The following is a 14,457-nucleotide window of genomic DNA, read 5'->3' as shown; positions in this document are numbered from 1 at the left end:
TCCAGGTCCTCTGTGTGTGGGGGTGCTCTCTAAGGCTGTCCTCCAGGTCCTCTGTGTGTGGGGGTGCTCTCTAAAGAGAATCGGTGAGGGTGGGACTTCTGCTGTTGAAGCTCATTGCTAATGCTCTCATTTAATCCCAGCTTGCAGATTTCAGAGATGCGCTTACCAGGATCTATGGTGTGGTGCCTAAAATCCAGTGCCTTGTGCCAGAACAGGTCAGAAGTGTTCGATCATCCTGTTGTCTCTATGGAGAAGTGTTCTATCATCCTGTTGTCTCTATGGAGAAGTGTTCTATCATCCTGTTGTCTCTATGGAGAAGTGTTCTATCATCCTGTTGTCTCTATGGAGAAGATGGTTTTGCTCTCCTGATAGTTTGTCTTCACTGGAGTTTCTGGGACAGTTACATTCGGGCATATTTTCCATGTATATATGTATACAGACAAGTGTTTGGGAAAGCACAGAGAGGTTTTGAAGCAACTCATGTGTTTCTCAGATTCCTTCCTTGGGGAGACATAAACATCTGCTTCCCCTCTTAAGGTCTCAACAGCTCCCCAAAGCATGATTCCACCAAAGATCACTTGGGCGAACCCATGAGCTTATTGAGCTTAGTTACAGAGCTGGGTGAGAGGTTACCTGCAGGGTCGTGGGTGCTGCTCTCCTAAAAGCCCACACCAGAATGTCTCTACCCAGCAGGGGTGAGGGCTTTTCCTCAGCCACATAGATGGAGCCCCTTCTAGTCTTCTCTGGTCTATACATTCAAGCCCCTCCCAGCCACCATGTGCAGTTAGTGTAGCATTGCCTGAAGCAGGAAATAGGAAGCAGCTGGATAGGCAGGTGAGGGTCACATGATCCTCCTGCCCCTCTAAGAAAGAATGTAAACATAAACGTTAAGGAGCCCTGATGGCCTGATCTTGTGCAAGAGGCACAGCTGAACTCACCAAGATGGCAGCTGCTTGGTCAAAGACTAGATTTGTATAACACTATAGGCTATGCCGCTTCATTCTAGTGAGAAAACCTTGTAAGAGGAAGGGAAAGGGAGAGAGAGGAGGAAGGGGAAGATAAAGGGGGAGAGGAGATAGAGTTCTAAGTTAAGCATTTGTAAGTTTCTAAGGTTTTTTGTTGTTTTTTGTTTTTGTCTGTTCATTTATTTGGTTGGTTTTGTTTTCCAGACAGGGCTTCTCTGTTCTATAACTGTGTAGACCGGGCCCTCCTCCACCTTGCAGAAATCGCCTGCCTCTGTGTGCCGCCACACCTGGCAGTCTAGGCTCTTACCTTGCCGCTCTCAGTCACTTTAATTGCAGCCTACTGTCTCATTTCCAGATGAAACAGATTCTCTTGGCTGCCAGGAACGAGTATCTTGACATTTACTCTGCCAGGGTCCCCATGTGTGCTGTGGGCACATTTGGGTCAGTTTGTGTTTGTTTGTGTTTTGTCTTCTGAGCTGAAAACACCTCCTCACCCCGGGCTTCTAGGCTAGCAGAGGTGAGCCCTCAGTGACTGTGAGGAGCAAGCCTCCACCATGTTCCCCTGAACCCTCCTCTGCTCCTAGAGGCCTCGCTCAGAGGCTGGAGTCTCTGATTCGGAGCTGGGGCGAGCCGCGGCTTCTGTTTTCAAGTGCTGAGGCTGTGATCCCCAGATCCATACTAACCCATGGGTCCTGGACTCTGAAATGTCTACCATTTTCTATTTTTAGGGAGAGAGTGTACAAACTGTTGGTCAAATAGAATTATGCTTCACCAAGGAGGACCTCCACCTGCGAAACTGCACTGAGCCAGATGAGCGGCTGTCCTTCAGGCCGGATGCCCGGCTGGCCACGGGGGCTTCCACACACGGGATGATGGTCTGTGAAGAGGGTCCAATCTTCTATCCTCCGCCTGCAAAGACCCAACTTTGATGTTCACATTTTGGAAATATTTTATGTTCCACAAAGTAAGAAAAAGTCACAAATTAATTGCTTTCTAAAAATCCACTGTAAGTTTCTTAAAATGTGTTTGGCTTTTTTCCTTGTGTGTTAATGAGTTGGTCTTTGTCCAGTCTGATTGATAGGGGCTCCTGTGTTCTTCCTGGCAGCTGCGAGCAAAGCACCTGGGGTCAGGCCTTACTTCCTGTCCCGAAGCACCTGGATTTACACTGCCAATAAGAACTTGGAAGTCTCGACACAGAATTTTTTTATTTTGGTCAAGTTTAAATTATCCCGTTTCTTTTTTTTTAATTTAAAAATTTTATTATTATTATTATTGTGTGTGTGTGTGTGTGTGAGATGCATGACAGGTATGAATGTGTACACACACCATGGAACCCACGGAGGTCAGAGGACACGCTTGGGGGTCATTTTCTCCAGCATAGGTTCTGGGGATCCCACCCCGGTTGTCCTGCTGCAGTGAGCTAGCTCTCCCCAGTGAGAGTTCACTCTGCCCTCTCAGGGAATACAGACAGAGGACGACTCCTTAGCATGGTGTGCGTCTGGCCTGGAAGCCTGGTGCGCGCCCAGAGTTTGACCATGGGCAGAAATCTTGACAGTTTTTATAGCTGTTGGGCTAAAACATGGCACATACATTGCCACCTGTAAATCTCTTTAGGTCCTTGCCCCGAGTTAACGTGGAGCAATTAAACATGTTTTATAGAGACAGACACTGCAAGCTTTGCCATTTTGGTGGGATGGTAGATTTACACAGCAAGGATCCTGCCACAGTTAGTTTGAAGTAGATTAATGTTCTTTTCAATTAGTGTTGCCCACAGTTATCGCCTGTCTGGCAGGATTGTGTTCTTCTTGTTAAGAGGGCCAGGACTTTATGGGCAGCTGTTTTCCAATGCCACCCCCTGTGAACTAAATGGTAAAAGTGATAGTGAATAGGGCCCGAAGACCTACTGTGTGCTAGGGTTGTCCTTTTGTTATGGGAACAGGAACCAATGGGGGTGACAGTCTGCACACATCTTAGCGGAAACATATTCTCAGCAAACCTAAACTTCAGTTATGCTGGAGACTCAGTTTTCCACAGTTTCTAGTACGCCACACATCTTTGAGCTGTGTTTGAGGCAGCACTCGTATAGCTACATTCTGCTTTCTGTAATGACGGTACGTCCTTTCTCACACCGGCTGTTGCTGTCTTTACCAACCGGACTGTGCAGCAAGCACTTTCCCGCTGAGAATTGTGCCGGCCCCACCCATCCTGCTTATCTAACAGTTAGACCGTGTGTGCAGGTACAATGTGAAAACGTTTTAAATTGCTTATCCTCAGAACAACATCATCAAAAACTGCTGTGTTGATTGATGTGCGTGGATCTGTTACCAATTAGAAAAAGGCTTTCAGACTGGTCAGAAGCCAAACCTGACTTGTATCTGTGAGACACACCTGAAATGCTGTGATTTAATAGGATTTATCTGGTGTGTGGATCCGTAAAACAGCTGCCATCATGGTGGAATTGAAGGACCCAGCTCTCCCCAGCACAGGGTGTGTATTTAGACAGTGTGTGTCTAGACATTAGCAAGGGCTTGATCAGAAGCAGTCCTTTAGCCTTTCTGTGTTAGAGGAAGGAGCTGGCCTTGCTTATTTGCTGGGATAGGGCTATGGCCTTGGGGGGGGGGGCTGTTACCACAGTCCCTCTTCTGTTTGTTCCTTTGCTTCTCCTGAGTGCATATCTGTCTCCAGCACCCCTTCACTTGTGGGTTCAAAGGGTAGGCTACTCTCTGGAACTAGTGGTTGGTGTTGAGCGGTGGGAAGGACCCAGTTGGAAACATGGGTGAGTAAGGGCTTGCCTTCTCTCTGGACTTATTGGCTTCTTCTTCAGTGTCCTTTTGTGGGGGATTGTGTGCCTTGGCTTGTTGAGAAGATGGTTTCAGTAGGAGGCTGTATGGTCTCTCCTCTTCACACCTGTTTATTTTCATGTTCTTGGAGAAACAAGGGAGGCGGGGCTTGCAGTAGTCCTCAGACTTTACCTTAGTCTTCCTTTGTTCTAAAACAAACCGTCATTCTTTCAAATGGGGCGCATTTGTGATTCTGGTCTGAGCATTTCTTAGAGCAGCCTGAATTAAAACAGGCTGGCACAATGGCAAGGTATGGGCTGTGGACAGAGATGGGTGGTGTAAGATGAGTGTGCCAGAGCCCTGTGGTCCTCCTGAGGCTGAGCACGTGAGATCCTCCTGACCGCATGGCAGTCCAATCACGTATCCCTTGAGCAGTGCTCTGATTTTCTCTTCCTGTTTGTGTTCTGGCCTACCGCATGGCAGCAGGTAGAAAATAAGTTTTCAGTAGCCTTGGCCAAGTCAGGTAAGTGTGTGAGCTTTGATGAGCCAGGGGAGACATGGGGAGTCCAGTTCCAAATACTGGTTTCAGTCAGCCAACATGAGCTTTTTTTAGGTTTATCTCACGAAAGCAGCTGTGACCACCTTGGTCTCCCTATAAAATTGACTGGAATTGGGGGAGGCCACTTGTTTGCTGGCTGCACAGACTCCAGAAATAATCACACAGAAATCTGTATTACTTACAATACTGTTTGGCCACTAGCTTAAGTGTATTTCTGACTAACTCTTATATCTTAAATTAGCCCATTTCTACTAATCTGTGTATCGCCACATGGCTGTGGCTTACTGGCAGCAGCTACATGGCTTCTTCTAACTCTGCCTTCTTTTTCCCAGCATTCAGTTTAGTTTTCCCGCCTATCTCTATTCTGCCAAGCCACTGGCTGAAACAGCTTTATTCATTAACCAATAAAAGCAATACATATGCAGAAGGACTTCCCACACCATGGAGTGTTTCAGACATGCCCACAGGGGATGGGAACCCACATTAGGGGTGAGTTGCACATTTAGTGTCTGAGCTTGGGACCAGTCCATCCTGTGGGGTGTGGAAAGAAGGCAGCCTTTTAGGGGGGGGGCATTTGCTCAGTAAAGGATGGTCCTTTTGCCTGGAGTAGTGGGGAAAGGAAAACCCTGAAGCTGGACCTGGAAGGATGGCCGAAGTTAAAGGTAAGAAAGTAGAAAGACACTAAAGGGAACATAGACAAGGAGATGGTCTCCAAGACTGACTTCTACCCACAATTATGCTGCCGTCACCTCTTGCCTTGGTGTGTGTGGATCCGACCCAGGTTGCCTTGCCCAGCTCTGGAGCAGTGCCTCCCGTTCCGGTAGCTGCGTGGTATAGAGGAGTGGTCATCACTAGCCCTTCCGCCCCTCTCAGAGCTAGCATTTGATGGCTTCCCACACCCCACAGCTGACATCACACCACTCTTTCTGAATGGCCTTCAGTCTTACCCTAACCCTGAAGAGCATCGCATTGTATTTGCTTCTCATCACCTACCTAATTTAGAACCCCAGTCTCTTCCCTGGGCCATCTGTGCATGCCACTCTGGACTCTGTCCACTAGAGGATGGGTCTTCAGCCTGCAGTTCACTGCTCTCCAGTGGGCCCACTGACACTCACCCGTGATGTGGGAGTGTCATATATCAATCTGTTGATTTCATTGGTTAAGCAATAAAGAAACTGCTTGGCCCTCATAGGTTAAAACATAGGTGGGTGGAGTAAACAGAACAGAATGCTAGCAGGAAGAGGAAGTGAGCTCAGACTCGACAGCTCTGCTCTCTGGAGCAGAGATGTTATGTTCCGCTCCTGGGCAGACACACGCGATGAAGCTCCGACCCAGGATGGACATAGGCTAGAATCTCCCTGGTAAGCCACCTCGTGGGCTACACAGATGATTAGAAATGGGCTAGTCCAGGTGCGAGAATTAGCCTAGAAGAGGCTAGATAGAAATGGGCCAAGCAATGTTTAAATGAATACAGTTTGTGTGTAATTATTTTGGGCATAAGCTAGCAGGTGGCCGGGGTGCTGGGGACGCAGCCCCGCCGCTCATATTACAACACACCTGGGTTTACCTGAATGCACCTTCTCTTCACCGATTGCCCGGGACACACTTGCTCCAGTAAATGGGAAAATTCCTACTCTAGGTTTAACACCCTGTTAACGTGCTAACCGCATGAGACCTGGCATGAAGTCCAGAAGATGGGAAGACATTTCCCCTTGGAGTACATGAATGAGTATTCATTTGAGAAGATTCCTTTCAGCCTCTGCATTTGCTCTGAAGTTATGTAAATACCCTTCCCTCATCATGCTCTGTATTCATTTCCTACAGTCAGTGGGCTCGGGTGTCCTATTTCACTCTGTGAGTTAAGAGCCATCATCTTCATGATTGTTCCAGCGGGAGTCCCCAGCTGGTGCCTGTGTCTGCTTCTCAAGTGTTCCCAGGTCCCGCCTCTTTCCAGGGAGACCAGCACTGTTCTTTACACATGTTTATGTCTGCATCGACTGCATCGGCAGCAAGTCACAGTGCATGCCAGTTCCTGTTCTGATCTGCCACCACAAGGATTGCTACAGCCGCTCCCTTTCCGTGTGGCACCTGGCTTCTGTTCCCTCTGGTGGCTTTGCTTACTAGATGGATCCACTGCAAGGAGACGAGCTCCTGCTTGCATCCTTTGCCGCACCATGGAGGTGAGGATGCTGTCACTCTCCACACTGAGCTTTCTTCCTTCGCCATCCTGGTCCTTAATCCACTGGGCTCTGATGCCCAGAAAAAGGAGGAAAAGGAAGGAAGAGAAATTTTACCAACTTCCAAAGCTTTGTTTTCACAACCTGCAAAGTTTATGTGCATCCCCCCACGCTAGGATTCCTGCAGATGCAGAAGGCAAGCAGAAGGAGCGGAGGGCACTGTGCATGCTCTGAGACTCATGCTCAGATGAACTAGTCCTGACACCCTGCTGTGAAGTCCTGCAGAGGGCTAAGTGCAGGAAGGTTGTATTTCTTTACCCCCCACCCCTGCCCCAGTAGATGGATTCTGGGTGGAGTTCACACCTAGGAGCCCTGGAAGCTGAGAACTGAGGCTGTTGCCTGTTTTGCAGAGCATTGCAGGGACATTGCCTATTTCTTTACCCTGTATTTTTTTTTTTTGCCAAACTTCAATACCATTTTTTTTACATAATGTTTCCTACCTTCCAATGTACTGTTCTTAATGTTTCTTGCCCTCTTGTACTGTCTAGACCTCCCTGACCCTGGGGAAAGATGGAGGCAGCTCTCCAGGCAGCAGAGCACAGCAGAATGGGGAGGGTTCAAGGGAAGGCTGAGCAAGCAGGCAGTGTTCCCTTTTCCAGAGCTGGCAGGAGAGAAATGTCCTTGAGCTGATGGGGAGATGCTGCTTGGTGACATCTGTATTTGGAGTCTCTGAGCTCACTCAGCACAGGTGGAGGTAGAATCTTCCATTCAGGATGCTCTTCTCCAGGATGGCCCTGTGGCCACCTCCCTCCTAGAGTTCATATGATAAATGGCCTTTGCCTTAAGACCCCCTCCTCTTTGATGTGCCACAGAATTCTGAGCAGATGGAGGAAGCCAAATTTGAGAAAGACGGACAGTTGCTACATGGTCAGAACCTGTCAGTGTGGTTGCTTGTGTGTCATGCCTTATTGGCTTCACCCCGAATGAGAAGCCAGTAAAAGAGACACAATTCCTGTGTAGGTCTTTGGTGAAGCTATGCCATGTACCCGAACCCTGGCAGGACTGTGCCAAGGTACTACCAAGCCATCACTCATCTGACCTCAGCTACCCAGCCTTCCTGCACTTCCTCTCTCCCTGTGCCATGTCTTCTGTAAGCCGTTTAGTGGACCAAGTGCAGACACCAGAGCTAGTCTCCAGCCACAGCCCACGTCCCCATTTCCTCTCTGATTCAGAGACCTGGTTTTATCCTTTAAAATTGCATGTGCTTTTTACTGAGGACAGAAACAGAAGTTCGGGAAATCCCAAACAAGCACATCTGGACGTTCGTGTGTCAAGAAAAGCATGACAACTAATAATGCCATCCATAATAGGAGTTCATCAGGGCCATTTTAAAATTAGCAACACCACGTGACCATTTATGAGTCTTGGAAAACAGAGAATGTGGCTGGGGCAGCACAAAGGCCATAGAGAGGGGGGCATTTAGAAAATGGGTACATAGAGTCTCAGAATCTCCTGTGTAGGAATTACTCAATTTTAAAAACATTGATTTTGCATGTGTCTGTATATGTGCGTGAGTGAGTGTGTGAACACATGGCATGGCATGCGTGTGGAGGTCAGGGGACAGATTTGGAGAGTCGGTCCTCTCCTTTCATCATGTAGGTAACTGGGGATTGAACTCAAGTTGTCAGGCTTAGCAAGAACCTCTACTCCCTCTGCCATCTTGTTGGCCTGTGAGTTATAGTTTAGCTTAAGAAAGATGCCCTTGATTCTGGCCCAAAGGACACCTGACGCTGAATGATCATGAGAAGCTGAAAAGCACCCAAACGATGTAGGAGGATCAATTTAGACATTCTCATACGATGACCACGCTGTCCTTCATCTCAACAATGCTGGAGCACAGCAGCAGGAAGGCTCCATCTGTGTGTGCAGGGCTGTTGTGTGAAAGGCCCTTTTGTGGTCCACTTGGTCACCACCTGGGTACCTTAAGTCCTAGACACTCATAGTCATCAAAGATAGGCCATGAGCAGTGACTCCAGTGACTACAGGATGAGAGAGGCCTGGGTCTGGGCAGACAGAGAAAGTGAACAACAGTCGCAAGCCTGCGTGAGCCCAAGAGAGGGGTTTCAGGGACTTGTCCAGCTGCTGGATGCTTATAGGAAGTACCGGCGTTAAAGCCTGGTTTTCCAAAGAGAAACAGAGTCAGACAGCTGAAACCTGCAGTGATGGCTTAGTGGTGGACATTTGGTGGAGAGAGAGGACCAGAGGAAGGATAGTGTGACAGAAGAGGCCGAAAGACCTGGGCCTGATCATGTAGGCTGAAGTTCAGAGTTGGTGTGGACAATGCTTGGATCTCTTTCCAGGCGCTGCCTGCGTGGTAGTCTGCTGGGAGGGATGGGGATATCTGCACCACAGAGCCTCACAAGATGAAGAAATGTTGTCAGACATTCCTCTCGGATTCCAAGTGGACGTCACCAGTGTCCCGCACACCCTAGAGAATGAATATCACTCCAGAGATAAAATGTAATCAGTCTACATAGAGCTGCATCTATCATGAGCAGTGGAGATACAAGTATGGGCACATTTTAGTTTCTTCTGGGTTGTGCTAAAACCCTTTGAATAAAAGCTACTTAGGAGAAGGATGAGTTTATCTCATCTTACAGTCTATCATGGAGAGAAGACAGGAATTCAGGAACCTGAAGCGGAAGCCATGGAGGAGTGCTGCTTGCTGGCTCATGCTAAGCTTCCTGATATAGTCCAGACCACTGGCTCAGGGAATGGTGCCACCCACAGCAGGCTGGGTCCTCCTACTTCAATTAATAACCAAGACAGTCTCCTCACAGACATGCTCATAGGCCAAACTCTCAGACTGTGTGCTTCAGACTCTCTGATGCCATCTTCCCACTCTTTTCTGGGTTTCTTAGGTGTTTCATTGACATTTTTAACCTTTTTATTTTTTAAAAAACTATTTTACATACCAATCCCAGTTCCAGCTCCTCCCTCCTCCTCCTCCATCTTCCCACTTCCCATCCACTCCTCAGAGAGGGTAAGGCTTCCCATGGGGAGTCATCAAAGTCTAGCACATTGCTTTGAGGCAGGACCAAGTCCATCCCCACTATATCTAGGCTGAGCAAGGTATTCCTCCAGAGAGAATTGGTTCCAAAAAGCTAGTACAAGCAGTAGGGATAAATCCTGGTCTCACTGTCAGTGACCCTACAGTTTGCCCGAGTCATACAACTGTCACCCACATTCAGAGGGCCTAGATTGGGCCTATGCTTGTTCCTTCCCTATCAAGCTGCAGTTGGTGAGCTCCCATTAGCTCAGGTCAGCTGTTTCAGTGGGTGTCCCCATCATGGTCTTGACCTCCTTGCTCATATTCTCACTCCTCCCACTCTTCAACTGGACTTTGGGAGCTCAGCCCAGTGCTCCACTGTGGATCTCTGCATCTGCCTCCATCAGTTGCTGGATGAAGGTTCTTTGGTGACATTTAAGATAGTGTATCAATCTGACTACAGGACAAGGCCAGTTCGGGGACCCTCTCCATAACTGCTTAGGATCTTAGCTGGGGTCATCCTTGTGAATTCCTGGGAATTTCTCTAGTGCCAGGTTTCTTGCTAGTCCCTGAACCACGATATCTCTTTCCTTGCTCTCATCTCTGACCTTCCTCCATCTTGACCATCCTTTTCCCTCAAGTTCTCCTTTCCCCTTCTCTTCTCCCCCCCTCCTCCCCTCTGTTTTTCCTCCTCCCCCCACCCCCATGCTCCCAATTTTCTCAGGAGATCTTGTTTATTTCTCCTTCCAGATGGATCTATATATGTTTCTCTTAGGGTTCTCCTTGTTACTTAGCTTCTCTGGGGTCATGGACTACAGGCTCCTTATCCTTTGCTTTACAGCTAGTATCCACTTATGAGTGGCTACCTACCATGCTCATCTTTCTGGGTTGGGTTACCTCACTCACAATGTTTTTTTTTCTAGTTCCAACATTGACATTGTTAAATGCTGTTTCTCTCCTCTTGTTGGAAACTTCTCCTCTGCTCAGTCTTCTCCATGCAGTTTTTCTGGTGCAGAACCTTCAGATTCCAGGGTGACATGGCCGGCCAATTAGACGGGCAGTGAAAGAATGTACCAGAGGCACGAAAGACAAAACGTCTGTTGAATTATATTCCAGGAAAGCAGCAGGCAGCTTCCCAGAGAAGGGATCAGGTTTCTTTTATAGCAGTTAAGGGACGGTTACCATTTTTTTCAGTGTGAGACTCAGTGGGGGGACCTGAATCTGAGAGGTCAGGTGGGCTACTGGCTACTTACCTAAGTAGTGAATTTTACAGGACAAGGTATTTTTCTGGAAATCAGCTATCTGTGTAAGGTTATTAGGCACTAGGCTTCACAAGTTTGTGTAGGGCATTGGTTAGACTCTAAAAGGTTGTAACCAGATTGGAAGTGGGAATTTAGCTTTTATTTTGGGGCCCCTTTATCTACAGTGGCCTGTGTGTCAATAACATTAGAAAATATAAGATTGTGGTCAATGAGGATTTGATGGGACAACATTCCCAAGTTCTAAGAATTTTTGTTTTGTTTTAATTCTTGGCTATTCTAGCCATGGATTTGAGCATAATCCTGGTGCTGCATGCGTGAGATCCAGCAACCAGAGGCCTTGGAATGTTAGAAAGCTTTCATTATTATAGAGTGGCGTAGTTACTGAAGGAAATCTAGAAAATGCAAATCAGAACGAGGAGAGAGCTAAAATTTAGCTCTGGTTCTGTGGTGCACACGGCGCCTGAGCCCTGTCCGCTGTGCCAGCCCTGCCCACAGTGCCAGCTGTGATCTCGATCTCCTGGATTGCTTTTCAAAAGCCCGGCCCTGTCAGAGGCGTCACCTAGCCCTTGGAAGTCTTGGACACAGGAAAGTTCAGAAGTCTCCTAGGCTCTGACCTCTGTTGAAGTCTTTTGGCCCATGTTTTATTGACATTCTTTATCCAGACCTGATCTGTTACTTTAAAAGTTTTCTATTTTCAGCAGATGTCAGAGCCAGAATGGTGGCTCACACCTTCAATTCTATCACTTAGGAAGTCACAGGAGGACAATTGCTGTGACCTTGATCTCATGCTGGGTTCCAGAGTGAGACTCTGTGTCACAAACAAATTAAAACAAAACAAAAAAGATCAACCATAAAATTAATAGCCAACCAACTACCCAACAAAACCCAAGTGAAGTTGGAAGGGCTCTCAGGAGATGCGTGATGCTCATCCCTCTAGCTCTTCCCTCGGTGTCCACAGCACTCGCTCATCCCTCTAGCTCTTCTTCCTTCGGTGCCCACAGCACTCGCTCATCCCTCTAGCTCTTCCCTCGGTGCCCACAGCACTCGCTCATCCCTCTAGCCATCCTTCTACACTTTCGCACAGTGTATCTTCTATACTACTGGTTTTCAGTCTTTGTTTAGCCTTTTTAAATGTCAAGTTTACAGTCAACCAGGCTGGTGAGATGGCTCAGTGGATCAAGGAGTCTGCCCACAAGCCTGATGACCTGAGTTCAGGCCGTGGGCCCTGTGTAGTGGAAGGAGGAACTGATTTCTACCAGTTGTCCCCAGAATCTCCACACATGCACCCCCATACATAAAACACACACACGTGTGCACTCATCAGTAAAATTGATAATAGAAATTCTAAATGTTATATTCAGCAGGATGCACACATCATAAGTATGCATTAACTTCACTTTAACTCTATCGTGACCTTGGCAACAGTGACCTCTTCCTCCAGGAAGGCCCCACCACTTCCCCAGATAGTGCCACCAACTGGAGACCAAGTGTTCAAATACTTGAGGCCATGGGGGATTCTTGCAAACACCCCCTCATCCCTCTGGCTTGTGCTCCAAGGTCTACACTTCCTGCTCCAGGATCTTGCAAACACCCCCTCATCCCTCTGGCTCATGCTCCGATGTCTACTCTTCCTGCCTCCAGGATCTTGCAAACACCCCTCATCCCTCTGGCTTGTGCTCCGAGGTCTACACTTCCTGCCTCCAGGATCTTGCAGTTCAGCCCAGACTGGCCTGGTCCTCTTTCCTCAGGCTGCCTAGTGCTGAGTTTCAAGCATGGCCCTGGATCACTCTGGGTTTTTAAAAGTTGAACTCTAAGTCAGCGGTTCTCAACCCGCTGGTCACAACCTCTTTGGGGTCGAATGACCCTTTCACAGGGGTCACCTAAGACCATCAGAAAATACAGGTGTTTACATTATGATTCATGGAAGAATCAAAATACAAAATGAGATATTTTATGATTGGGGTCATCACATCATGGTGAATTGTATTAAAGGGTTGCAGCATTAGAAAGGTCTAGACAATGCCTGCAATGTCTTTCCAGTATCTGGTTCAGCTACTGAGTTCCTGGCTTGTTCTATGGAGTCCTGTAACGACTTGGCGATTAGTCCCCCCCAAAGGGGATTTTTATATCTGCAATAAGAGTAGCTCTCATATTATAACATGTAATAACCCTTTTTATTACTCTTATAAGCAAATTTCCATGCACTCTGTAGAAATTAGAGATACAATACTGGGAACTCAGCATCTCTTCCACGTTAACTCTCAGTGAGAAAAGACAGGTGGAGGCAAAGCATCAGGAAACAAAGTGAAGTCGTGTGTGGCACATGGAGGTAATTATTACAAAGGCCTGACCATGCTCGTGTGAGATTAGGAGCCCAGAATAGATCTAGTCAGCAGGACACTGTTCACAACCACGCAGGCTGCACCCAGGGCAGTGCTGGTGACTCGTGAGATAGCTTGTGTCATCCCTGGACAAGAGTCCACTGTGGCCTTGGAAGAGTTTAGGGACGCTGTAGGCAGCAGCAAGGAAGGACTATGGGGAGATGATGACTAATGACTAATCAAAAATGAGTGTTTGTAGAGTCAGTAACAATATAGTCAAAAATCTTGGAGGCTTTTTTTCTAATTTTTAAAATACGTTTTTAATTGACAGATAATTACGTCTCTTTCCCCCTCTCTCTTTCCTTCCCCAGCCCCTCCCAATTGCCCCCCTTGGCCCCCTCCCATGGCTCCCTCCTCAAGTTGATAGCTTCTTTTTATCCGATCATTATTATCATGTGAAATGGAAAACAGAGGGGTTTCCTCCCGGTAGGTGAGTCAGTACAGAAGGCGTGATGAGAGACAACACCATAGTTGTTAGCTAAAGCCTCAAGGAATCATACTGGATATTTATCTAAAATTGCAATATATATTATAAATCATATACATATGAATACATACATACACACATACACATATATAGAAGGTAAGCCATACCATTAGTACCAGGCACAAGAAACTGCCTGGTTGTGCAGGGTGTTCCAGATGACTCCGAAAACAGTATCGATTATGGACATAAGTCCAGGTTGCCTCTTGGGTTGAGGGTGGGCCTTGCTGTTAAATACACTGGACACAGGACTTAGATGATTCAAGCTGGATCTTACCTGAAAGCTTTATTTCTTTCAGTCTAGCTTTCATGGTTCCAGAAAATTCTATGTCAGCTGCCAAGGGCGGAAGCAGCTGGACAGCCCTACCCAGCTGCAGCACCTATGAAATGCCCACATGATGTGATGAGATGGAGAGGAGTAAAAAATTCCCTCGCCCCATCCTGGCTGGCATGCTCACCCACACGTGGGTTGCAGGTCTGTGGCTCTCCTGAGATCACGGGTTCTTGGACCTGGTGGCCGTGCTCCCCCATTGCTGCCCTGAGATCATGGATTTCTTGACCTGGTGTCCATGCTCCCCCGTTGCTACCCTGAGATCACGGGCTCTTTGACCTGGTGGCCATGTTCCCCCCATTGCTGCACGTTGCTTTTTTGCACTCTGCTCCCTCACCCCGTCCCTACACATTGCTGGGAGGCTTCATTTCTTGTAGCTTGGCAAATGCTTCCCTCCTGGGCTCTGGGTTTTCCACTCCTTGGCTCCCGTGCTGTGGCTTAAGTGGGAGGTTGTCCTTTCTGTCTGCCC

The 14,457-nt window shown here is 47.7% G+C and overlaps 1 protein-coding gene across 2 annotated transcripts in view; it reads left to right on the top strand.

The window, feature by feature from the left end:
* Positions 1 to 2,189, top strand: part of Rnaset2 (ribonuclease T2) — an 18,883-nt gene extending 16,694 nt beyond the window's left edge. The window contains exons 8-10 of one of the 2 annotated variants that reach the window (XM_026787486.1): positions 141 to 215; positions 1,694 to 1,929; positions 2,035 to 2,189. In XM_026787486.1, the coding sequence (XP_026643287.1) occupies positions 141 to 215; positions 1,694 to 1,894 (276 nt within the window). In that variant the 3' untranslated portion in view covers positions 1,895 to 1,929; positions 2,035 to 2,189. Of the gene's footprint in view, positions 1 to 140; positions 216 to 1,693; positions 2,005 to 2,034 lie in introns of those variants that run through there. The other variant, XM_005363357.2, reaches the window with a different exon arrangement.
* Positions 2,190 to 14,457: the final 12,268 nt, after the last annotated feature.

Source organism: Microtus ochrogaster, linkage group LG9 (assembly GCF_000317375.1).
Source record: "Microtus ochrogaster isolate Prairie Vole_2 linkage group LG9, MicOch1.0, whole genome shotgun sequence".
NCBI lineage: Eukaryota > Metazoa > Chordata > Mammalia > Rodentia > Cricetidae > Microtus > Microtus ochrogaster.
This window is presented reverse-complemented; position numbering and strand designations above follow the sequence as displayed.